The 26,376-nt window shown below is 33.7% G+C and overlaps 2 protein-coding genes across 2 annotated transcripts; one reads left to right on the forward strand and one right to left on the reverse strand.

The window, feature by feature from the left end:
• Positions 1 to 1,331: 1,331 nt before the first annotated feature.
• On the forward strand, positions 1,332 to 17,342 carry LOC128237745 (adhesion G protein-coupled receptor L4-like). The gene is made up of 17 exons (XM_052953329.1): positions 1,332 to 1,515; positions 5,085 to 5,175; positions 5,515 to 5,619; positions 5,996 to 8,649; positions 8,917 to 9,015; positions 9,311 to 9,399; positions 10,731 to 10,913; positions 11,038 to 11,109; positions 12,020 to 12,128; positions 13,721 to 13,837; positions 14,215 to 14,290; positions 14,510 to 14,606; positions 15,486 to 15,532; positions 16,113 to 16,245; positions 16,522 to 16,625; positions 16,811 to 16,913; positions 17,178 to 17,342. The coding sequence occupies exons 9-17, from the start codon at positions 12,104 to 12,106 to the stop codon at positions 17,340 to 17,342; spliced, it is 867 nt and encodes a 288-aa protein (XP_052809289.1). The 5' UTR covers positions 1,332 to 1,515; positions 5,085 to 5,175; positions 5,515 to 5,619; positions 5,996 to 8,649; positions 8,917 to 9,015; positions 9,311 to 9,399; positions 10,731 to 10,913; positions 11,038 to 11,109; positions 12,020 to 12,103.
• A 1,857-nt stretch (positions 17,343 to 19,199) lies between these two features.
• Positions 19,200 to 25,289, reverse strand: LOC128237746 (uncharacterized). The gene is made up of 2 exons (XM_052953330.1): positions 24,802 to 25,289; positions 19,200 to 19,499 (listed from the first exon to the last, which is right to left on the reverse strand). Exons 1-2 carry the CDS (start codon positions 24,886 to 24,888, stop codon positions 19,200 to 19,202), a joined length of 387 nt encoding a protein of 128 aa, XP_052809290.1. The 5' UTR covers positions 24,889 to 25,289.
• Positions 25,290 to 26,376: the final 1,087 nt, after the last annotated feature.

Raw genomic sequence — 26,376 nt, forward strand, 5'->3', positions numbered from 1 at the left:
TTAACGTCGGGAAAATGTACCTATTTTGACTGCCAAGACGTATTTTTTACTTGACATGGTTGTTTTTTTTTTGCATTTTCTTGAAAAAATAAAACCACCAGATATTTTCCCAGGCTTTAAATGAAGTGCTAACCAGGAGGATATGCAGTCTACTTTCGGTTTCATCAAAACAGGAAATAAACAACTATACGGGCACCATGCGTTACAAAATATATTTTTTTTTTATCACATTTAAAACGTTTGCAATTTATGACACACAATATTTGGAGTTACAGCTCGTGTCCTAATAACTCTTTTATTAATGCATGCATATTCTGATTCTGCTTCACACAAAAACTGCATAAAACTTCGTCGCCCAACATAAAAGGTGTTTAAACATAAAACAATCGGCCGTATAGTGCCATGTAAGTGCATTAGCCGTCGAAAAGATAAATAATGCAAAAATTCAATAACAAATAGCTAAAATACAAGGTACAAGAATGATAAACTTGGTCTGAAAACACAGTTTCAAGTCACGCAATTTTCTATTTTCACTTTGTAAACAATCAATCGCTCAGCTTATCCATTCAATAAATTGTTGTTAAGGCCTCTAGAAACAAAAGTTAAAAAACGAGAGACACTTACACGTGTGGTCTCCGGGTAGGCGTATTTATATTGCGAGAATGGTGATGTAACTTACTTACAAGGTGAAAATACCTACCTGAAACACCGAAATTCCTTCGAACGCCGCCATTTGATTCGGCTTCACACAATTCCCTCACTTAAAATTCAGCAAACACAAATCACGTTGGACCCCCTGCATAGTTTCGTTTGTTTCCGAGTGTGGTTTGTTTCCACAAATGCCTAATTTGTGTGCATTTATTTGAGTGAGCTTGTTAAAATTTGACCATTTTATATCTTAAATTGTCTGCAATATGGATAAACCCTGATATAGGGCGGTTTGGTATAGAATCCCCGTTATTATAGTATATTAACTATTTTTATAATTATTTAGGTGGGTGGGTTTAGAGTTTCTTTCGCCTTTTCAAGGCCGTACACTTAACATAATAATTAGAGACCAAGATAAAGTTAAGTTTAGTTAGTTCTGTTTATCATCCATAAGTGAAGAGAAGTGCAGCTTTACAAATATATACAGTACAAAGTACAGACACAGAAAACAAACATTATAGACACATGTATGACATAGGGTTATATACAATAAACACAAATATTACGATTCAACAATTCTCTCAACATCTCAATATCATACATCCTTATGCCTTTTCAAGCACGTACACTAAACATTATACTTCAAAGATGTAAGGAAACTAATTTCCTCAACTCGTTTTAATTGAAGAACTTCCTTATACAAAATCGTTTGAAATTGATTTCAGATAAGTTACTTGAAATGTTGATTCCATTCCTGTCCTTGTTGTCTTGCCGAAAAATGTATTCTACGAGCAGCATTTTGCTTTTCTTCGAGCGGCATTTTGGGTTTCGTTATAACGGACTAATTGATTACTTCTTCGATTATTGGTAAGTCTTTTTGATATTGTTTTACCAAATGTATGCACATTTTATATCGCTAAATCTCGTTTAAAGGAGCTCAATATTGGTTTATATGTGACAGATGCACAAAATAAGTTTTGTTTTTATTTCGATACATTTTTATGTTTAAGATATTTAACTTTAGTGATTGAAACAAAACAAAAACCCATACGATTTAAGTTTAAATAAAAACGTAATAGCAATGTTTTGGTATTGTTTAAATTGTGGCCTCGCAGCTTTATTTCAAATCCCATTTATAAAAAAGGTTGTTATTTATGTTTGTTAAATTAATGTGAGCAATGTTAACAAGTTGGTTATTTCAATGATAAAATATCATCAAAAATTTAAATCTGAGCTCTGTTATTAACGGTAACATAAAATTTGACAGGAATATCTGTAATTTGACGAAAATTGATAGTTACGCATAGGGTTTGATTTAACAAATTCACTTTAAAAGAATATACATCTCAGTTGCTGCTAAGTTTTCCTTATACATTATAAAACACAACTCATGCAAATGAACAAAGTTAAAATAAATCATTTTCAAAATTAAATTTGTCAGTTCGTTTGTTTAATGCGTTTTAATTTATCTCCCATTCGGAACTCCTCGGCCATTTTCATCGAAAACAACCTCGGATGTATATGGACGGTTTACAATGTCAGAAATCGGGTCTTTTTAAGTCCGCTGAAAGTAGATCGCGTGGTAATTTAATTTAGCAGTTAAACTTAAAGACTTAAGTCTTGGGAATCTTAATTATGGTTGCAATAATACACTTCATTGGAAATCAATTTAAACTAAGATCAACAAAAACAAGCTAAAACAATACATTTAATTAATGATATGATTCAAAATTGTACGGACTACTTCTACCGATGTACAGGCATACATCCGAGGCATTCGGAACTCCTCGGCCATTTTTATTTATTGAAAACAACCTCTGATGTATGCCGGTACTTCAGTTGAAGTAGTTCGTGTTTTTTTTTAATTATATCATTAATTAAATGTCGTGTTTTAGAGTTGTATCGTTTGATCTAAGTTTAAACTAATTGCCAGTGATGTGTAGTATTGCGAACTCAATTAAGATTCCGAAGAGCTAAGTCATGAAGTTTAATTGCTAAATAAAATTGCTACGCGATCTACTTGCAGCGGACTTAAACGTACTACTTTTTGAGGATGTTAACCGTCCAAATACATCCGAGGTTGCTTCGATAAAAATGTCCAAGGAGTTCCGAATGACATCCGAGGTTGTTTTCGATAAAAATGGCCGAGGAGTTCCGAATGTTCATCTCCATCAGTATGGAAGTAGTTCGGAATCTCTAAAACATTTCTTCTTGCGTCCATCGATTGGTGTACATGAAACCTAGAAAATCTATGTATGGGAAGAATGTTTTGAAACAACCAACATCAACTACATGGATTTAGTGCTTCAAAACAAATAAAAATGGTTACAGATGATGTTGATAATACCAACTTCTCAAATATTTAAATCTTTAGCAACACTATACAGGGGTCAAATGCAGTAATCAGTAGCCGCCTACCAATATCAAAAGCCAAACAAACCTTCAAGCAGCTATATCAAATACAAAAATAAATGTGTGCATTCAATAGTTTTAATTCTAAATTAAAGAAATAAAAACACAAAAACAAGAACAAAATATGTCATTAGTTGTCATATTTGACGATTGATGTGAGGTCTAACTATTAACTAAATACACAAGATAACACAGGCCAAATGAATAAATGTTGACTACGATATAACAGTTTGCTTTTATTAAACATAAATGCGGCATTTGTGAAGGGAACATAAAACATTTTTGCTATTGGTGTTTTAGACAGTTACAAAACTTTCATATACTAGGATGATTTAAGGTTGTACATTCAGTTTTGTTTTTATTTTGTAATAAATGGCTCTATTGTTTTTCAAAAATCTGTTGATTCGACTCCTCAAATACATATTACTTGAAAGTAATTATTCATTGATTTCTATGAAATTCGTTACAAGGATTCTCAAGTGTCGCTTATTTCCCGAGTTACTTTAGCGTTTCATTTATTTTCTGAAATTCATTTGTATCAAAATTGTCAAACAATTTATCTACAGTGATTTATTATTGTTAGTTACATCATCAGAGGGACTTTTAATTGGGGCATATTCTACAACCATAACATAAGTATTAAGATCTTTAAAACTCATGCAATTAATTTTGTCTTTGTCAAGTTTTGTTATTGACGGATTTATAAGTGTAAATACCAAGTTATGACAATGAACAGTGGCGATTTCTTGGACACAGATTTTGAGTTTGGTAATCTAACAGTAACACGAATATTAGGTTGTACAAAGTTCAACATTAAACAGTGTTTTGATAAGAGTGTGCGGATGGAATATTCTATAACATCTAAAAGGTGCTTTCTTTCGTCAGTGTTCATAGAATGGTAATTTAGGCATTCGAGAAGGATCCATTGACCGAACTTATTTTGACATTTTATCAAACATAGATATTAGATTATCCAAAAGGGTGTCTGTAAGGTTTGGAGGTCTGTAAACACATGATATAATGAATTTTGTTAAAAACTCCTGTTCACGGTCCATTCTGTATGATTTGTAGAACGGAAATTGGTAATGGTTCCAACACATTTACGTCTTTTTCTAAGGATGATAGTGGAGCACATTGAAAATGAGTAGTCCTATCAACACACATGCAAATTGGACATTCGCCGAGCTGTTCTTGGTTTCGAGTCCGCACAAACATCTTTATAAGAATAACGTTATAATATTTACCTATATACACCACACATACACGTGTTTGTAAATTTTAATTATAGAACGTCTAAATGCAGACATACCAAATCATCGACACTATATGCAAACATGACGTACAATCTCAACGTTACGATTGCGCTTAAGAACTTTAAATGGTAATATGTTGTTAATCTTCAATCATAAACAGGTAATAATGATCAAAGGATCTAAGTATGTATTTTCCAAGGCCAACGCCAGAACGTAGTTGTGATTAGTTTATTGGTGGATCATAACCTGTGTATATTAACATCCGATATATCTGATTCATAGTTCAGTCCCTTGTTGTAAAATTTGCCATTGTTATTAGTTTTTTTCCATTAAACTGTTTGAGCGTGATTTCGTCTATATTTCGATACCCAAGATACCCAAAGAATATGCAAATAAGATATTTAATTCGCTTTTTAGTTATCTTTATTTCATCCAATGTGTTTAATGTATGTATATGTACACATTAAAAGGCTGAAACGTTGCAAACTTATTTAAAGCAAATTGTAATTAACAAACGTTATACAAGAAATGGCTATTTCATGAGTGTCCGAACTTTCTAGATATAATAACCTTACAAAGGAAATACCCGTCGTAAATTACAAACAATTCATGGATAGCCTATCGCTGAGATCTTCCATTTTTTGCTAGAAATATTAATGACCTGTAATACTCTACCATGGTATCAAACTCCTAGTTTATCCAATACTTGGGAAATGAAAACGAAGCATATATGCATAAATTTGTGAAAAAGGAGCTTATTTGTGAATTCAGGGATATCAGCTGCACATGGGCAAGATGGAAACGGTGACGTTTATTCTCCTGGAGATTCTGTATCAACTGAATGCCGACGTTATCTTTGCAGGTACATTCACTAATTAATATTGTTGCTGTATGTGTTGATATGGTTGTTGGTGCCTAGTGAATATTTTAAAATTTAACTTATTTTTTTCTCGAAACATTGTCTTTATATAATTGTGATTCTCTATCTCATCGAGTCCGTACAAACGGACTCTAGAATATTGAGCTCTAGAATATTGCGACAGATTAGTTTTTTTTATCGTTCCCTATGTTCTAAATGTTGAAATGTTGCAATATGCACAGCCGGTTTGATGTTATGTTGTCTATTGTGAATGAAATAAAAAAAAGAAGAAACGACGTTGTTAAACCCTACCAAGCCATACACGGTTCGTTACATTTTAAGGGCCGCCAAGTCAGAGTACTCAAGTGAACGCTTGGAAACAATATGCGATGACTTCATCGACACAAATGCGGCACCGGCTGCGTGTAGAATGTTGAACTTAGATGTGTAAGCAATTTTTAATTCATCTAATAATACTTATATTTATTGAATGTACATTTTTGAAATATGTTGCTGTTTACGTTCATGTATAATAACATATTATTTGTCTAAGCACAGAGGCCATTGTAATATCGAGATTGCAAAGGTACTACCGGACATGAATCAAACACTGACGACCGTTGTCATGGTGGATGTGGGAGTCACAACTGTGAAAACTTTGATTTATGCCACTTACCTGTTTGTTTTTATCTAATTATTGCTTTATAGTATTCAACTGGTAATGGTTAGTCATAATTTATTTAAGTTTGATTATTTCTTGAGCCATTTTATTAGTCTTTTTTGTAATCCGCGATACATTAGCAATGTCAAATTGTCTTTTTAGATTCGACGTACAGAAAAATACGAAGATATTGAAAATCCACGATCAGTCTTAACTCTATTTCACAAGCTATTGACAGTTCAATGACCCTTAAGCTTCAGTCTACTTGAGAGCAAAACCATGGCAGTAAATTCTGACCGGTCATTATAAAGCATTGCGCTACTCATTGTCTTTAACCACAAACTCAAAGATGGTTTATTTTGTTGGTGATGTATCATCACAGACGGCGTGCTTTTAAAAAGATCAAACCCAGAACCATATAATTTGTATCGTCACAGCTGACAGGCAGAGTTTAAGGACAATCCCGAGAGTGCCTTTCATCTCAAGATATCTCATTTGTGCGCGTCTTGCTGCTGCGATATGCGGAAACAGTCATATGAATCACCCAGAAGGATTCTCCAGTAAACAAACAAGATTGAATTCAGTGTCAAGAAGTGATTTGAATATTTTAATATTTCATTTTATTTTAAGAGAACGGAAGAATATGTATTTTCATAATTGTTTAAAACAAGTTTCTAAAGTTTATGTTTTCCACTTCTTTTTGTTGATCTGTACTATTGTTTGTGCATGGCATTGCGCTTTTTGGTTTGAATTTGTGAGTCTGATATTTTTATATGTTTTTTATTATATGACAAAGTCGTAAGATTAAATAAGTGTGTATTGACTTAATATATACAGTATCAAGGACACCGTCAATTTCTGTAGATAATCATGAATCGGGTGAGTTCATTCTTTCATATGTTTTCAATTATTATTACTAACCGTAATTAATCTATATCGAAATATCGATATTCGGTAAATCTGTCCACTTAAATTATACTTACCTCCAGATGATACAACAGTGCGGCTTGTTGATGGGGCCACTCATTTCGAAGTCCCTATCGAAGTGTACATGAATGAACGCTGGGGATCAATATGTGATGACTTCTTCGACACAAATGCCGCATCGGTAGTGTGCTGAACTTAAATGTGTAAGCAATTGTAACTCATCGATTAAGTCCTTGTTCTTTTAGATGTACATATTGGAAGTATGTTTATATTTATATTCATGTATTATTCTTTATTATTTGTTTAAGCACTGACGTCATTATTATCATTATTATATCGGGTACCTTCGATCGAGAATGAAATGGTACTATCGGACATGATCAAACACTGGCGACTGTTTTCATGGTGGACGGTGGGGGAGTGACAACTGTGATAATTTGCTTTCATGCACCCTTCTTGTTTTTTTTTGTATCTATGCATTGCTTAATACGTCATAAATTGAAATCTAATCGTTAACAATAAGTATAAAACTATTTGTTTGTCAGGTTTGTTAAAAAGTATTCCTTGTGTCATTTTATTAGTCTGTTTTTGTAATCAGTGATACATTTGCAATGTCAAATTGTCCTTTTAGATTCGACGGTCATGAAAGAACAAAGTCGTGCAAAATGCATGTTCAGTCTTCACTTTACGCCACGAGCTATTGGAGTGACCCTAAAGCTTCAGTCTACTGGAGGCCAAAATAATGCCATTCAAATAATGAATTACGACCGGTCATTGCGCTTCTCATTGTACTTAACCCCAAACTCAAAGATGGTTGTTGTTTTTTGGTGATGTATCATCACAGGCGGTATGCTTTTAAAAACATTCAACCCAGAACTATATCATTTGTAACGTCACACAGGCAGAGTAATGGACAATCCCGAGAGTGCATTTCATCTCAAGATATCTCATCTGTGCACGTCGTGCTGCTGCGATTTGCGGAACCAGTCATATAAATCACCCTGGAGGATTCTCCAGTGAACAAACAAGATTGAATTCAGTGTCAAGAAGTGATTTGATTAGTTTGAGATTTCAGTTTTAAAGAGCACGGAATAATATGTATTGCCTTTTATTATTTTTACTTTTTGTTTGCTCACATTTTTCTGTTTTGTTTGAATGAGTGAAATTAGATATTTTTGCATTTCTAAGTCTTACCTATACATATAGGCTCTATCTTATGACAACTTGGATTATACGTTTTCTCTGGCACCATTAAGCCCGAAACAGTTACTGGCAATGAAGTCAAAGGTCATATTCCATCTGGCGTTGTATGCAATACCTCGCCAACAGTTAAGAACGCGTTGATAGGTGGAGTTCATACAATTGTAGGTTTTATTGAATATTATTATAAAGGTTGAATAGTAGTATCCGGTGAGTGGCAGTAATTATCCAGCAATTGTGTTTTTTTCATTGCATCTATTTTATCATGGCAATTGCAAATGTTTTATCATAATTTAATATGTGAATGTTTGCCTCGAGTGTACAATAAGATTAAAACGAATCATTTACAATTTGTGTTTGTTGTTTCAAAAATACCAAATTGTCTAAACGTCCGCAAATTCTCACGTTGGTTATGGTCAAGTTATTACGAATTGTTATTTTCATTGAGAAAGCGACTTTAACTTTACTGTTGATTAGTATTAACTTTCTCTAGGTCCGTTCTTGTATTTCTTTTACTTGTCCTTTGAATGTGTTCTTCCTGGCAAAAAGTTTGGGACACCCTTGTTCAAATTACTCTGTACAGTCTTTCTATTATTTGCAAGATACCACAATTGAAGAAGATAGCGAATCAGGGAACGTTACAAATGCTCATGGAAAGCTTACCACGTACACAGCGGCCCCTGAAGCAGGTAACCGTTTTTTGATACGTTTTTTGTAGCTGAAAACCCAAAACTAACATAATGCATGTTTTAACCAAACGGGCACTTTTATATTATCTTCTATACAAAAATAATCATGATTTTTAATGTTTTTGTTTCAATGTATTACACCATAAATAATGCATAAAATTATTGTATTGTGTAGCAAAAGTTGTAGAGTATCTGTAGGCATTCTTATTCACCACAGTCCTTAAGCAATTATATGACTGACCCAGCATGTCGACACGAATTATTCAGGGCCAACCATATGCAGCGCATCCATAGAAAATGGGGCGGAATGGCCAGAAGCTCAGGACGGGAAGATATCTCTATCTAAATGTCAAAAAGGATACGAAGGTATATTCTTATTCTTAAAATTCTGAGGGGATTTACTTACAGTTAATATCGATTCTGTTTAATTGGTTGAAACATATATACACTGATGTTATTTTTCAAAGTCTCCGGAGGATCTCGAACCCTCGTCGTCATGGTCGAAAGGCGTTTATCTGAACCAATTGACCATTCTCATCCTTTTAAACTGTTAAGACAATCAGAAAACAAACGCTACAGGTGCTCTTTAAAGAGTATGGCATGAAACATATATTTTATAGTTCACGTAATATAAGTAATATAAATTACTGTGATATTTTAGGCAATTATTATCGTCGTTGTCAGAAAGGCACATTTCTAAACCCCGTTAACAATTGTACACGGAAGGCCATACGGGAATTACATGCTAAGGTAAACAATACGTTTATAGTGTTTTATACTATTTCTACTGTTAATATATACTTAAAATGAGTTAACGACCTTATTTGGTTATTGGCTTATACTATATAGTGTCATAGGATATGAAATAAATTTCAATAAAAGTTGTATCGATGGAGTTTTTTTACACAGGAATATATTTATAAAAACAGTATATGTGTATGAACAGATCGTTGGAATGCATCATTCTTAAAGAAACGGAACGACATTTGAAATGGCAAAATGAGCCATAGTAGAACATCTAATAATATACTAAACTACATTTTCACCCGTTTTAAATTATTGTAGACCATTCCTTTGTCCTAATCCAAACACAATGATTGTGAACTGTGGACTTTAGCAAGAGTAGCAGATCTGTTGTGTAGTAGCAACACACATGGCGTTCAATTCAGGGTTGCAGGTTCGATTCTCCGGCGCACAACTAAAACATACAAATCGTCTCACTTTAACGTTAAATGGCGGCGTGTATTAGTGCAATACCTTGATGTACGTTTAAGAACTAGTGTAGCTTCAACCAGCGTTACATACTGTCTGTGTACTATGCTCCGAAAACCTTATATGACTAACAAGCCGATGGGTCATGCCAGAGCATGGGTATAAATAAACTCAAAACCACAAGGCTGACTCTGGCGTCTGGCCAGACTCATTTGTTTTCCAATCGAAAGAGGTGGATATGTTCCGAGAATAATTTTGGTTGTGTTTGGAACTGCCATGCATGATCGGGAGGTAGCTTAGCTTAAATAACGTTACAATATCGCGAACGCTCCGTGTGATCGTTTTCTTTGGAATATTGTTCAGTAGCTAGCATTTCTTGCGTTGAGGGTTGCTTAAATATACGAGATATTGAGGCTTTACCAGCTTATTTGTTGGGGATTTTAGTCAACTACAGAATTTCAAAAACATTAGTGAAATTAACATTAATTTAAATAATTATGTTGATTTTCTTAATGCGTGTGATTGCACCCATGTGATTTTGAGCATTTTCTTAACAATTTTATACGTCATGAAAGCAACCCCTAAATAGCAACTATTCTGTTGTTGTAGAATTTGAGGATAAAAGGTCACTACATATTTTCATTCTGCCTTTAAATGTGTTTTCAAATGATGTACAGTCGTCTTAGATCATTCTTTTTGAACCCGCGTCATCGTTGTTATGCTTTTAAACATTTTATAATGAACAATTATCCTAATGAACCATTATATGAACATGTTCCCCTGTCATTTGTCCAAATTACAAATTGATGTGCGATCTAATGTATAAGACAAGTGATTGTATTGAGTTAACTAAAACTATGAATTTGTAGGTTTTAGATGGCTCCCTCAATTCCACAGAGGCTTTGTCACAGTTAAGGAAGGAAACAAATACCTTGACCACAGCTACTGAAAATGTACCAACAGCTGGCGATCTACAAAATGTTAACCAGATCCTTGATGATATCATTGACGTCATCGAAATTAATCCTTCTACAATCAATAACGACTCAAACGTACGTGTGTTACATTGTGAATTGTGTTTCCAGCCTCGTAAACTTCATACGAAATAAAAACAGCAACAAAACTTTCAGTTTATATGTTTGGTTTGAGGTGAAATAATTGACTAATTTGTTTTAGAGTTTCTTCGATGTTGCGAGTAATTTACTGGATGGAAATTCGACATCGTCATGGAAAAGTTTGATTGAAGACGTACGTATGCTTTCTTTCACTGATATTCCAATACATGTATATTATAAATATGATTTAAGTTTAGTTTTAATGTTAACTGTTGTACGCACAAGATTTATTCTTATCCCTATTCTTCTTTTGTCTAGATATGTTTTCCGGATAAAAAGTACGAGAACGAGCAACTGGCCTAATTTCTCGAAATTTCTTTAATTAACTATTTCCATTAGCCGATTACAAAATGTACAAACTTCAGTTTGATTTTGCGAAGGGAAAAACGGCTTTGTGTGATCATCATAAAAATAGACCCTATTTAAAGACTAAAAACTAAGAATTAAAGGAGTAAATGTAACGCAAATTACATTCACGTACACCAGAACAATGATGCTATGTGTTAGATTTATCATTATCAAACCTCCTATGACTGAACATGGCAAAGTGTAGAAAAAACAACCTGTTATCTTAATCCTGTAAAGAACTTGTACGTTTCGAGTACTTAAGCAGATGGTCTAAAAACATGATTGTCTAATTTATAAACAAATATACAATACAATACAATACAAAAGTAGTTTATTTCGCATAAAAAACTTACAAAGCTTATAGCGATAACAAACAGGATGGTAATAGAAGTATAACATTTTCAGAGGAAAACGAAGTGTAAATTACGAAATATGTAAATTACATGTAAACCTAGATAATCAGTTTCATATTGCTTAATTCAGAAGTGGTCTTGAAAGCAGTAAAGATCAATGTTAGTTCTTATCAACGTATACAGAAATTACTTAACTACCGCTTTTCTACTTTTCAATTGATCATAATTGCTCCAAGATATAACTTGGTTATAATTGTCTGAAAAACATATAAAAACTGTCACTTTGCTATTTATTTGTAATTGTAAATTAATGTTTTTGTTTAACTTATTTTAAAACAACAGAAGGGAGTTGGTGCCGTCTCTGTTTTAACCACAATCGACCGGTTTATTTCGAAAGTTGTGAACTCGTCTGACGGGAATTTAACGATGGAGTTCGACAAGCCAAACTTGTGTAAGTTTGCTTAGTATATAGGAGCAGAGTAGCTTTTAAATAAGACATAATCATGTCTTCTTTTTTTCCGTTCACACTCAAAATAATTATTTGCATAAAGAACTCATTAAGAATATATTATTAGAATAATATAATCAGCTGGCATATTTAGTAATTATCATACTTGTGTTGCAAGTTTAGTACAAGGCTATGGGTCACAGACAGTGAACCGCTCCCTTCTTTATAAATGTTGATAACTTTTATTTCAACATTTATCGAATCACATTTTGACTGACATTTAATAGTAAAAAACACACTATCCATCTTTTTTTAAATTATGAAACATGATTTGAATTCTTGACAACAAGTCGTTCTGAAAGCCATCAGGGTTAACAACGTAAACTATATCTGTATGGTTGACATGTAACTCTTATTTATATAATGTTATTTTATAACACGTTATTTTATAACTTTTTTTTTTGTTTATGAATAATAAAAAATAATACATGTGAGCTATATCTATTTTGAGAAAGGGTGTAATTTACGTTTCCGAAAACAAAAATCTACAAACAAAATAAAAGTAATAAAAATGCACATTTCTCGCAGATATGTTTGTTTATTGAAATATAGATTAAACGCTTTCTTATTTGTAAATGGTGATGTTTAAAAAAAAAAGCAACAGTTATATATATAACTGCGGTTACCGTCTCCGGTGTTTTATCAATTAATCAGCTGGTACCAAAAATATTAATTATTGATAGGAATAGTATTTAATGGTATAGTATTTTATTGTTTCGAGTACACATTTACTTGAACTGTTACGGTCTTCATTCTTTTGAATTGCGTTAAATATTTCCAATCAATTCAATTTAATTATGAAAAATGGACCAAAGTCAAATGATAACCAACCAAAAATCTTTGTTAACACATGATGTCAGTTAATAACATGTACTCTGCCATTGTTTTGTAAATTTCGGATAACATGAATTTAAAGGGGGAGGCGCATTTTTTTATATAGTACCATGTCAGGGGCGTAGCAAGACCTTACTGAATGTTACGCACGAAAGGGGGCGGGTGTAGGAGGGAGAATATCCCTGTATCCGATTGGGGGTCGGGGAGCCTCCCCAGGGAAAAAATGGAAAATGGGTGTATTTGGAGGGATTTTTAGGCTCAAGGCCGCCGACTTTGTAGTTATCAAGTGATTGAAATAGGCTCATTAGGCTTTCTAGCACAGAGAAGCAATGCTTACATTAGCTGATCTATCTTTTTTTCTAATTTCATATTTTAGCTTAGCCCTCGACTTTAATGCCATTTTTTGGCCATTTTGTTTTTTTCATTTTTTTTCAAATTGATGTTATGCACATGCGTAAATGCATAACGCTGGCTACGCCCCTGCATGTACCCCGGGTCAAAAAAGTGTGTGTGTGTTAGGGGAGGATCTCTGTCCTATGATTGGATATTTGTTTTGTTTCATTACCCTAGAACGATAGCCTGTTCTCTTTGATTTTATAATATTTTGTGTTCAAGACGTTTTCAACTTTATTCCTTAGTTTTAAATGTCTTAAGACTATCTTCTTTGTGTGAAAATACCCTATTACATTTCCTCAATGTAGTTATAGAAATTGGTCAAGTAGACAGTTGTGACAATATTACGTTTCCGTCCAATGCCGGTAATACCAAAAATACAACGAATAGTATGGAGGATCAGATCGTCGTTGGCTGTGGACAAGGTAACCCTTTTTAATAATTGGTACATATTTAGACTTTTGTACACATATAAGTAAATGCAATTCTGATAAAATGTTCTAACATTATTTTGATTTCAGAACAAAAAACTATTGACTTTAGAGCAAATCGCTTGTTTAAATGAGGGTTATTGGACAAATGATCTTTACTAGTCTGCTACTCGGATATGTCCTCATCGAATTTATCTAATCGCGTATATTATTAATTTATAATATATAATAGAGCGCATTTTTGATAAACATATTGATTGATTTGTTTCTGATTTTTTCGCTGCGAACAGTTTGACCAGCGTTCTTAGTATGGAAAATCTTCGCAAAGGTTCATTTTTGAAACAACATTTTGTTTACATATATATATATAGGTAAAAACGTATTTAGTGGCGGCTTGTTTAAAAACATGTCGGGAATGTTGCCTACAACTTCAAATGATATCGACTCGTAAGTACAATTACTTTTCCATACGCGTTTTATTAGCAAACATGTATCAACAAAATAAAACAAAAACATTTACCAATATAAGTTATAGTTTTTAAAAGATATTGTTTAGAAAAATAATCAACAACTCAACCTTAGCGATCCATGCTAGTGTTTGTTGTGCACTGCAAGACTTATAATGTATCACTAGTATCATAGGTTCTTGGTTATTTTGATTGCCAGATTAGACAGTTCAATCAACGGGCCGGTACTGTCCTTCAGTTTTCACAGACAACAAAACAGAACAGAGAACGTCAGCATAACCTTCCATGTCTTTGATGTATGTAACTGTTTGAATTCATATTTCGACATTCGACAGTGTACGTAGTTTACGTATGTATGTTTGTATGTAGTTTACGTATTTATGTTTGTAATATGTGCCTGTTGTTTTATGGCTTTTCATGTTTCGTTGATTTTGTGTTGACTAGGTTTTAAAGTAAGTAGCAAAGTGCAGTCGAAAGTCGATATTTTGCGTCCAAGGTCGGCAATCATCGATTACATAAATCAAATATCAATTGTCGCTATGTACTGCGAAGTGAAGTAGCCGCTGCAATATATTGTTCAAATTGAAACAGCTCATACCATAATCTTGATGTGTTATACACATGATTATGATGGCTAAAGAAGACATTCGTTATGTTGAAATGACTGTGAGTGACTGAAGTCGATGATTGTTCGAAATGCCTAGTTTGATTACTTTTGATTATCGAATATGAATATGAAAGATTTTCAATCCTTAGTTTTTACTATTCAACTATGCAAGTGTTGAAAGGACTTGGACAGTTTTTTGTTTATTCATTTATTGTATTTAAGGCTTACTTTGCTTCACTCTCCTCACCGAGGCGATTGATAATAACGGTATTTTGACATTTATGTTATTTAAGGTTGTTTGTCTTGAGTTCAGGAGTTGTTCGACGTGATCTTTGTGTCTTCAAACCGGCTCTCGGTTAATATGTTTGTGATTAAGTCTATCCTGTAGTATCACGTGTTTTATTTATAAATTTATAATTTGTGTTACAGTCGTCGTTTTATTCTATAATATTGGTTATCGTATGTTATAAGAATGTACTTACAAAATATAAAATGATTATCGACCCAACTCAGCATTATGCATGAACATATATCAATAAACTTTTGATTATTTCGTCTGTAATTTCAGAATGAATTAAGGGACCCTGCTTGTTCCTTTTGGAAAACAAACTTAAGGTATTTCTAAAGATATTTGCTAATATTGCTTCCAAAGTTTTTATCACAGGGATCATCTTTTTGTGAGCATTAAATGCTGATGGTTTATCATGGTAACATGGTATTTTCTACGGCATGATTCTAGTTCAAATTCGATAAACCATGAATTTTATAATATAGGACAAAGACCTTGACTTAATACACTGAAAATGAAAGATACAGCCTTTTTCAGAAACAAAATATACCATCAAGTAATTATTAAAATTGTTCTTGGTATTTGTATCAAAGTAGATATTGGCCCTAAGTCACACCAAAGTAAACCTTTGTTTTACGGATTTTCAACCAAAGAAATTGGAACGAGCGAGCGAAAATAATATATACTTTTTTTCTATTTCAAATATATAATGAAGCAGTAGAGGCCAATTTGTTAAAAATATATTTAATTGTGTCTTCATAAGTTACAATGCTCAGTCTCCCCACCATTTTTGTATGAAGTAAGAAGTTAAACAAACACTTTAATGATGCTTTTATTCCATCTTGTACTTTTTATCAATATATCATATACGTTAATAATAACCTTACTGTTCTGTGTCTTATGTAGCGGGAATAGCCGCTGGTCCACCGAGGGATGCGAATTAGAACACTTTGACAGCGAGACAGGAACTGTGTCCTGCAAGTGTAACCACCTGACAAACTTTGCTGTCCTCATGAGCCCCGCCAGTACCTCTGAAACGGTTGTTATATAATTCGTATTTTAGTCTGAAATGATAACCACAACACTGTTTAGTACAATGTTCATATAACTAGTAGAAAAACCTGTATATGTATTACGGAACTTCCTATTACCAGCATTATCAAATAAATATGTATTCAGACCTATCATAGGCATACACGACGACTATAATTATGTTTATTTTTTTATTTGTTTTATTTGCTAAAATAATTGTATTTGCTAAAATAATACGCCAGTTATTTCATAAATACTGTTTGAAATTAATTTTACTACATAGGAAACTGTTCACCATCGCAGCCTTGGAGTTTTGTCAATTGTGGGATGCAGCATATCTATACTTGGTTTGGTTCTTACCATTGCGATCTATGTATACTTTTGGAGGTAAGTTGTATTATATACTAGTAATTTGATCGATAGAGGGGTCAATGTGAGTACATGATACAGATTGACGATAAGGAAATATAATCGAAATAATTCCACTAAAATTAAACATCATATCAATAAACTAATGAAAAAACATGCCGAATATGTCTCAACAGATATAATTGAGATCATTATCCTTCCAGGACTGTACATTCCACGAGGTCAGTTTTGCTTCTCAACCTGTGTACGGTTCTTGTTGTGGCTTACGTCCTGTTTCTGGCAGGGGTGGACTACACTTCACAACCCGTAAAAACACATTATGAAATTTACGTCCGACGAAACATTTCATTTTATTTTTAAAACGCCTAAGTAAATGGTCTGAACAAAGGGATGGTATACGTAAATTTCACTTGTAATGTTAACATTCATATCAATTATCGGAAGCTATGCACTTGTTGCTAACTTTGAGAACATATTTTAAAAGCCTTTCGTCCTGACTTAAACATAAAGACCAAACTGTATTCGTTTTAAAAGACTTCTGTTTATTTTGTATGTGTATGTATCTTACAGGCCGTGTGCACGTCCATTGCTGTTCTGCTCCATTACATATTTTTGGCTGCCTTTTTCTTGATGCTATCGGAAGGATGTATTATTGCACAAATGGTGCTCAGACCCCTTGACAAAAGGAACATTTTACCAGCATTGCTTGGAATTTCTTACGGTATTAAAACTTAATCAAATTTCTTGCAAACCCATTTTGGTCAAATGTTTGAATATATCTAATCATAAAAACTGTACATTGATTCCAATCTTGTGTTGTGTCTGTCCTTAAGCATCCGTACGGTATCATAACTTTATCAAATTTCTTGCAAACCCATATGGTCAATTGTTTGAATATACCTAATCATAAATACTGTAAATTGATGCCAAGCTTGTGTTGTGACTGTTCGTAAGCATCCGTACTGTGGATGTTATTTTTTTGTCTTAAAGCTGCACTCTCACAGATCGAAAGTTTTGACAACTTTTTTATTGTTTGTTTAGGAATAAGCCTATTTATGCGAAAATGCATGTAAACCAGTCATGTAAAACTGCTGACAAACATTAGATTGCAGATTTTCATATCTAAGTTCAAAAATTGATGTTTTATGCATTTTTCTGAAACCGTTAGTAACAGTTTGACTCATAAAACATTAATTTTGGAACGGAAATATGAAAATCTGCGATCTGATCTTTTGTCAGCATTTTTTTACCACTGGTTTGCAGATATTTACGCTAAATTTTGCTCATTCCAAGACAAAAAAAAAAAAAGTTGTAAAAAAGGTAAATATGTGAGAGTGCAACTTTAAAATTATAACTTTTTTCTTTACAATTTAAATCGGAGTGTTTTTACGAGATATAAATAGAAAACTGGGGGAATTTCAAATATAAAATGCATCGTGTAATTTTTTATATTTATCTGAAACGCATTTATGAATTTTCATGTATTTGATAATATTTTGAATCGAAATATGTTTGGTTGGGAGGTTGAATTCGTCTCGAGTGGATTTTTGCAGAGTCAGATTTCACGAAGCTCAAGCTGAGTGATATTAAAATCTGCAAAACATCCACGAGAGTCGAATTATATTACTTAAGAGTCACATAATTTCATAATAAATGTCATTCTAATGAAGCACTATTTAGTATCATGACTTCATTTTAACATCGCACAACGATAGACACAAGCGGTGTCAGTGTGTGTGTGTGTGGGGGGGGGGGCAACCGGTGCGCCCCCCCTTAAATCATCCAAGTTTTTTTTATTTCAATATAGGAGAAGGAAAGTAATAAAATACGCCCAAAAATGTACCATTTCGGATTAGAAATTGCCAAAAAATGCACCATTTCGGATTAGAAATTGCCAAAAAATGCACCATTTTGGATTAGAAATTGCCCAAAAATGCACCATTTTGGATTAGAAATTGCCCAAAAATGCACCATTTTGGATTAGAAATTGCCCAAAAATGCACCATTTCGGATTAGAAATTGTAAAAATTATCTTGGAGAAGGACCCCAAACCCCCATTCCAACACTTTAAACCAAATAAATTTCGGTACTGAGGGAGGGGCGCAAGTCAAAAGGGTACGCCCCTAAGTTACGCTCCCTCTAACGTCGAATCCTGGAGCCGCCCCTGATAGTTTGCATGATGTGACGTATGCAGAGTTGAATACGGACGAGTCTATTTTGCGATATGTATTGCGTGTGAACTTATGATGGGTAAATAATAAAACAAAACGGTATAAAATTAAAATATGTTTTATGCATTGAAGTGTCTCTTAAGTTATGTAATTCTTGCCAGAAATGTATATGATAAAAGGGTTATCAGTACTGCCTTTTGATCATGGATGTCTTATTCGACTCTCATGGAATTTGCGTATTCGAGTCGATTACAACTTCCCGGAGAAAAAAATCAGTACTAATAACTCTTTTAAATTGTACTATTAAGTCTATATATTCATTTCATATAATTCAAAACGGATTTTTTTAAATTTGTATATAGTACTTTTTAAAACCATAAACTCGGGTAAGTCGACATGTTTGGATTTACCTAATACAAAATTACGTTGTCTTATCAAATAATACTCTTACTTTCAAAAATGCACACCGGAAGTCGTCTGACGCGTCATCTCCTCTGCAGAGGTTGAAAAATCGCAGACGTACTTGGTTCACCTTTCCGGGGCGTAGAATATCCAACCCCGCAAAGTCCAGTGGCGAAGTATCCCTTACCACGGCGTATCCCTGTAGTTCGTCGCCCCATGTATTGGTAGCTTTGCCCGTGTAGAACCACTTCATCTTGTACCACTGCACGGACGCCTTCTTAATGGCACCGCTCGTGAAACTCGTGGATCTCTCCAAAGGCTGCACGAGGAAATAATTAGTTTAAACATATTTATTTTTACAACAATTGTGAAACAAGTTATTACAACATTATATTAATCACTCTCGCTGGCACGATATTATGCAAGAATGTGGTCTTGTCTTGTGTTGTGGGGAAAACCGGAGTACCCGGAGGAAACCCACTTGTCCGGCTTGTTGACCACTAACCAAACTCACATGCGCCAAGGCCGGAAATCGAACCCGGGTCGCATTGATGAGAAGCGAATGCAAGGAAACAATTGTGAATGTTGAAAGATGCACTCTTACTCACAAATAAGATTCACCACAATTAATAATAATGTTTTAATATTCCAAAAAAGGATGAATAAATGAAAAACAATGGTTCTTTAAAGGATATCGAGTTTTATTTGAAAGAAACGAGCATAAACACGGTATTTCTTCCTTATGAGACCATAGTAGACCACAGTAAATCTGTTAGCATTCACCAATCATTTAATATTTTTGCGCTTTCTGCTATTAAATTCACGGTTACAATCTTGTTATCAGTAGTTAATATTTTCCATAAATGCATTTTTTAGTAAGTAGTTTAAGGCTTATCAGTCAAAAGTTATGTTTGTTTTACATATGTATGTATTGTTTTTGAATAATAACTTTAAAAACTTGAATCTAACGATATTTATACCTGAACTCACGAGTGAATATTGCTCCGATAACCACAGAATCACAATGTATATCAGTGATCGAAATTAGACTTTAGGTTGAACTACTCCGATTTTTACGCAACTGCTTGGCACAATTATTTACAATATCCAGAATTTGAGCGAGCCCAAAAAGCATTTGACCAATGCTGGTCTTGTGCTTATTTCTTCCAGTGAGATACTAAGATGATAAAATGAATCTCCGGTTTTGTACAGCCAGGTTTGAATAAGACTATTATTCTATCCCGGATGAAAATTTCAAAATTGGGAGACATATTTGAGAGTGGGTTTAATCGTGTTTCGTGTCAGTTTACTTTTCAAATCCTCATAGATAAAATGTGGTATGTTACGTTTACATTACTGGTGAAATTAGGGGTATAAATCATGGGAAAATATACGGCCAACGAATATTAATGACTTCGGTTATCATCAACATTTATGGCATATATGTGGATGAATTGACTGAATTGCTCATACATTCAAACCACTTGTATGTTTTTTGGTGCACTATGAGCATTATCGTATGCAACGAGGAAGTGCCATTCTTAATCACATTTACATTTATTCGTCAAATGATTCAGGCGAACAAACGACTTGACCTTATTTATTTTTTTGAAGATTTCGTATAGTGCAGTTTCCTTTTCCGCTAGTAGAAAAGTCCTTATAGGTTCTTAGGCCAAACAAATAATTATTTGATTTCACTTACATCTCCAAAATTCCAAAGAGTAGGTAGGGTAAAAGTTACTTTATTTTCTTTTTCTTTATTTGAGAACCGGGATTTTATACCAAATATACCTATATCAGGGTATTTCTTCATTGTAGATTATTTAAATATGAACGGGATAAAATTTAATATGTGCACTCAAATAAAAGCACATTTTTTAGGAATTTACGAAAGAAATCCACACTTCGGAAAACAATAGTATACTAGGTTTTGGTATATACGGTATACTAGTCACTAGTGGGTCCAAGGGGGGGGGGGGAGGGGTGCAGTTGAAACCTAATATTACCTTGATCAAGCAAAACTCCTTACATCTTCTGTCACATTCAAAATATTAAGGTTCTTCACAGCCCGATACAATGCGTCCTTTCCACCCTTAGCACTCTGTACCGTTTTTGCAGCACCTGCCCTTTTAATAACATGGTTTAAACCCTAGTATGCACCCTGTCCCATTTCTGCAGAAAAATGTCCTCCTTAAAACATGGCAAAAACCCTAGAATGCATTATAAACAGTGTTTTCGATGCGTCGGTATACTTCAAATAATAAACGACCTGACCCATATCTAAAAGTGTAAATTCAAGCAAGTTTACATATAAAAATGTGATTTTGAGTACAGACACGAACTTAAACATAAACCACCCGACAGATAGTTTCATCTTAAAGGGACTCGCTCACATATTTTATTTTGGCAATCAACTCCTTTTTAGACTGAAAATGAACCTAAGTGAGCTTACCCCTTTAATTCAAATTGAGATATCTTAACATAACCTTTTAAACAAGCCCAAACAGCTTCCCTTAGGTACTAATTGTTTTCAAGGTTAAAGCAGTTAAATCTATATAAGCGAAAGACACGCTTTTTTGGCAAATAGAGCTTTTTTCTGTCATATTTCTGAAAAAAAAACATAAGTAGAGCTCTATTTTTGAATCTTCGATGACATATTAACATTGTTACAAGTATTTATAGGATAATCTTATCAAAAATCGTAATATTAAGAATTTCAGTTTGACATTCTGTGAGTGTCACCAATTAAGTTGAAAATTTTACTTGCAAAAACATATACACGTTGCCCATACTGACCAATAAAGCTTTTATGTATAACTACTCAAATGTATTAATTCTAAAAAAGCCATCGTACTTTCGTTGGTAAGTTCCATTTCACACCAATCGTACAACTCGGCCATCTCCGGCAATCTTCGGAATTATAGCCGAGGTGTTCCGATTGATTTCACATGAAATTGTTTTCTTCAATATCTGACCCTATAAAACCTTAACCAGTCCCTTTAACGTGCCAGATGCATCATTTGGTTGTTATGAAGTTTAAACTGATAAAGCTACGAAGACACTCAACGATATTAAGGTTAGCCATGACCCTAACCCATCCATCAATAGGATTCAAAAATGTGTTAGTGTAATTTAGATATTAAAGCTGCACTCTCACAGATTGAACGTTTTGACAACTTTTTTTTATTTTTTTGTCTTGGAACGAGCCAATTTTTGCACAAATTTATGGAAACCAGTTATGTAAGACTGTTGACAAAAATAGATCGCAGATTTTTATATTTAAGAACAAAACATGATGTTATATGCATTTTTCTTAAACCGTTAGGAACGGTTTAAGCCATAAAACATAAATTTCGAACAGAAATACGAAAATCTGCGATCTGAACTTTTGTCAGCAATCTTGTATGATTGGTTTGCATATATTAACGCAAAAATTTGCACTTTCCAAGACAAAAAAAAATATATATCTGTAAAAACGGTATATCTGTGAGAGTGCAGCTTTAACATTGAAAATATATCTATGCTGAATTTATTTTGATTAACCGTTATATTATTTTTGCATTGATAACATTTTTGAATTTATCTTATGATACATTGGCACGAGGTTATAAAACGAAGTTTTACCATGCTTATAGCAATTCTATTAATTTGTGTGTTTAATAACACAATGTCTATGTAAAAAAGCTCTCGGTTAAAAACTTAAATTAAATATTTAAACTTAACATCTTGTCACTTTAAAATAAAACTACCAGTATCAATGTGTTTGTATTAATGATGGGTGGATTACCTTAAGGTTTACGAAATAAAAGTATGTGAATTTGGATACCTGGGTGTCAGACCCAATAGTATTTTAGTCTCATTTGAACGATAGATCTTTTATTTCCTCCATATATGGAGAGCAAAACATATATACAGCAGGTTAAATTGAATGTCAAATAATGCAGGTTTCTATACATAACAATGAGAAAATATGTTTACATACACAGAAAATGGCATAGTACGTGGTTTTAAGGCCTAAAAATATACAGTTGGTTCGGGTTACCCGACCCTACCTACGAAATAGGCGCCGACCTTACCATTTAATGCCTTGTTTTGGCCTAAAGACGAGGAATAAAGACACCGATAGCCACAAAGTAATTGAGGATAATAAACTGATAATGGTGTGTGGTTTAAAAGAAAAAAGCAGGGTTGAAAAAACGTAGAACGAAAGCAAAGTTCTAAATTCCAAACTGCATATGAATAATCAATATGTACATAATTTTAATAATATGGATATACAAATGCAAAAACGTTCACTTTTTTTAAAACTAAAATGACTTTAACAAACTCATTTTTATGTCATTTTAATGTACGATTTCAGTTGACAAGATACGAGAATCTTTATTTAAAGTCGGGTATATGATAACAAGAAACATATGCTCAATGAGCTATTTTCTGACATGAAAAGTAGAGAAATTATACACACCGTAATAGCTAAAATGATGTTATTTCGGTCATGTATTTTACATATTAATTATCATTATGCAAAGACCTTTTAAATGATAACAAAATTGTATAGCACAATAATTTGACATTAAGGTAATTTGAGCTTACAGAGAACTTCCTTAATTTTGGATCGGATACATTTAAGTCGAATGCACAGGTCGACTAAGTCATATGATTTAAAAGATAAATGAAGACTTAAGCATACTATTCAAAATATCTATTGAAGTTATTTACTAAATCCGAACTATCGATTGCCGATTTTTATTATATTTTTGAAGTTTTGATTTGTGTACACAAGCTTCCACTTAAAATAGTTTAAGCAAATTTAAGTCCACATTCATAAAGAAGAATAAGCTACAGTCATTCTTAACCATACTAATACACAAGCAGATGTAACAAGACCATAATGTTTTGAAGGCGAACAATCGGTTGATAACATCTTTTTAAAGTGATACCCTCATTTAAAATCAATACATACACATGTATAACAAACATTAGTTTTGAGTGATAACTTACTAAATAATGCATTTATGGAAACTATTCATTACTGATAACAAGAATGTAAGCGTATACTTAATAGTTAAAAACGCATTTTTTTATATTGGTGAGTGCTAAAAGATTTAGTGCGATCTACTATGTCTCTTAAGGTAGAAGTACCGTCTTTTCAAATTAAATAGGGCATTCTTCATAAAAAACTTTTGTTTTCGACATGTATTCATCCTTTTGGGTACACTAAAACAATTGTTGTAATTCTGGCAAATCTTATTTGGGAGTAAGAGCGCATCTTTAATGCATTAACGTGTTTTTCTCATTTGACTTTTATGATCAAAACAAAACAAAAAGCATACAGTTTATGTAGAGAAAACTATTAGCGATGTTTTGACGTGTTGTTTTTTCAACTGGAGAATTTGTGACCAATCATTTACATTTACAAAAAAGTTGGCAAACACAAGCTTATAACAAAAAAGCATTATAGTAGTCGTGATCGTCGTCGTCATCGTCATAATCATCAGCAGCAACAGCAGCAGCAGCAGCAACAACCACAACATCATTATCAACAACAGTAGCAGCAGCAACAGTAACTCCATCAATATATGCAGCCTAGCTTCTGACTATTTTTCAAAAACGACACTTACCGGTTTACCCATGGCCTGCCTCTCTGTCGTTGTCACCGTCCGGTAGATCTCGTAACCATGGTTTTCCCATTCCTCTTCAGTTGCCATGGTTACTGTTGCCTGCAATTTTGGAGATCAAGACGCTTTGTAAATAAACTTTCCTCGCACCAGCTTATTTGCTAACGAAAATAACGAAGCATCCCTGATATATCACATACTATGGGTATTCTTCTCTGATATTTTAGTAGTCGTTTAATGATTATGATATCACACCATGAAAGCGATATTCCTGAAGCACGAACACAGTATTAATTGTTTTAATGTGTTGAGTTCAATGTTGCCTTGTCATATTCAAATCTTTATAGGTATGTACTGTATTTCACATTAAACAGAGATCTGCTGGTCAATACTGATTCCCCTTCGGCGAATATAAGCAAATTCCATTCATTAAGTATTCATTCCAAATGAAATCAGCTATGTTTACAATTGACACTTGTAATAAGCTGACACATAATGCATACGCTAGACTAATTCCCCATTTACTGGCGCATAACATATGAATCGTAGTACATGTACAAGTAAGGCCACACCAACTCGATTCTATGTTAAGCGTCAGGCTGCACTACCACGCAGGAAAACAAAATGATTCATGTGATAACAGCGTGTTCGTAAGTACAAGTTCACAGAGAACTTTCGCAAATGACCTTTAAACTCAACTGCAACTTTTACCTGTACTAATGTCTACACATACAGGCAACACGATCAAGCTACACGTACAAGCTACACGTACAATCTACACGTACAAGCTACCCGTACAAGCTACACGTACAAGCTACACGTACAAGCTACATGTACAAGATACACATACAAGCTACACGTACAAGCTACACGTACAAGATACACATACAAGCTACACGTACAAGCTACATGTACAATCTACACGTACAAGCTACACATACAAGCTACACGTACAAGATACACATACAAGCTACACATACAAGCTACACGTACAATCTACACGTACAAGCTACACATACAAGCTACACGTACAAGCTACACGTACAATCTACACGTACAAGCTACACGTACAAGCTACACGTACAAGCTACACGTACAAGCTACACGTACAAGCTACACATACAAGCTACACGTACAAGCTACACGTACAAGATACACATACAAGCTACACGTACAAGCTACATGTACAAGCTACACGTACAAGCTAACCATACAAACTACATGTACAAGCTAACCATACAAACTACATGTACAAGCTACAAATACACGCTACCCGTACAAGCTACACATACAAGCTACACGTACAAGCTACATGTACAAGCTACACGTACAAGCTACATGTACAAGATACACATACAAGCTACACGTACAAGCTACACGTACAAGCTACATGTACAAGCTACACGTACAAGCTACATGTACAAGATACACATACAAGCTACACGTACAAGCTACATGTACAAGCTACACGTACAAGCTACATGTACAAGATACACATACAAGCTACACGTACAAGCTACATGTACAAGCTACACATACAAGCTACACGTACAAGCTACATGTACAAGCTACACGTAC

The sequence above is a fragment of the Mya arenaria genome, chromosome 6 (genome assembly GCF_026914265.1).
Source record: "Mya arenaria isolate MELC-2E11 chromosome 6, ASM2691426v1".
Lineage (NCBI taxonomy): Eukaryota > Metazoa > Mollusca > Bivalvia > Myida > Myidae > Mya > Mya arenaria.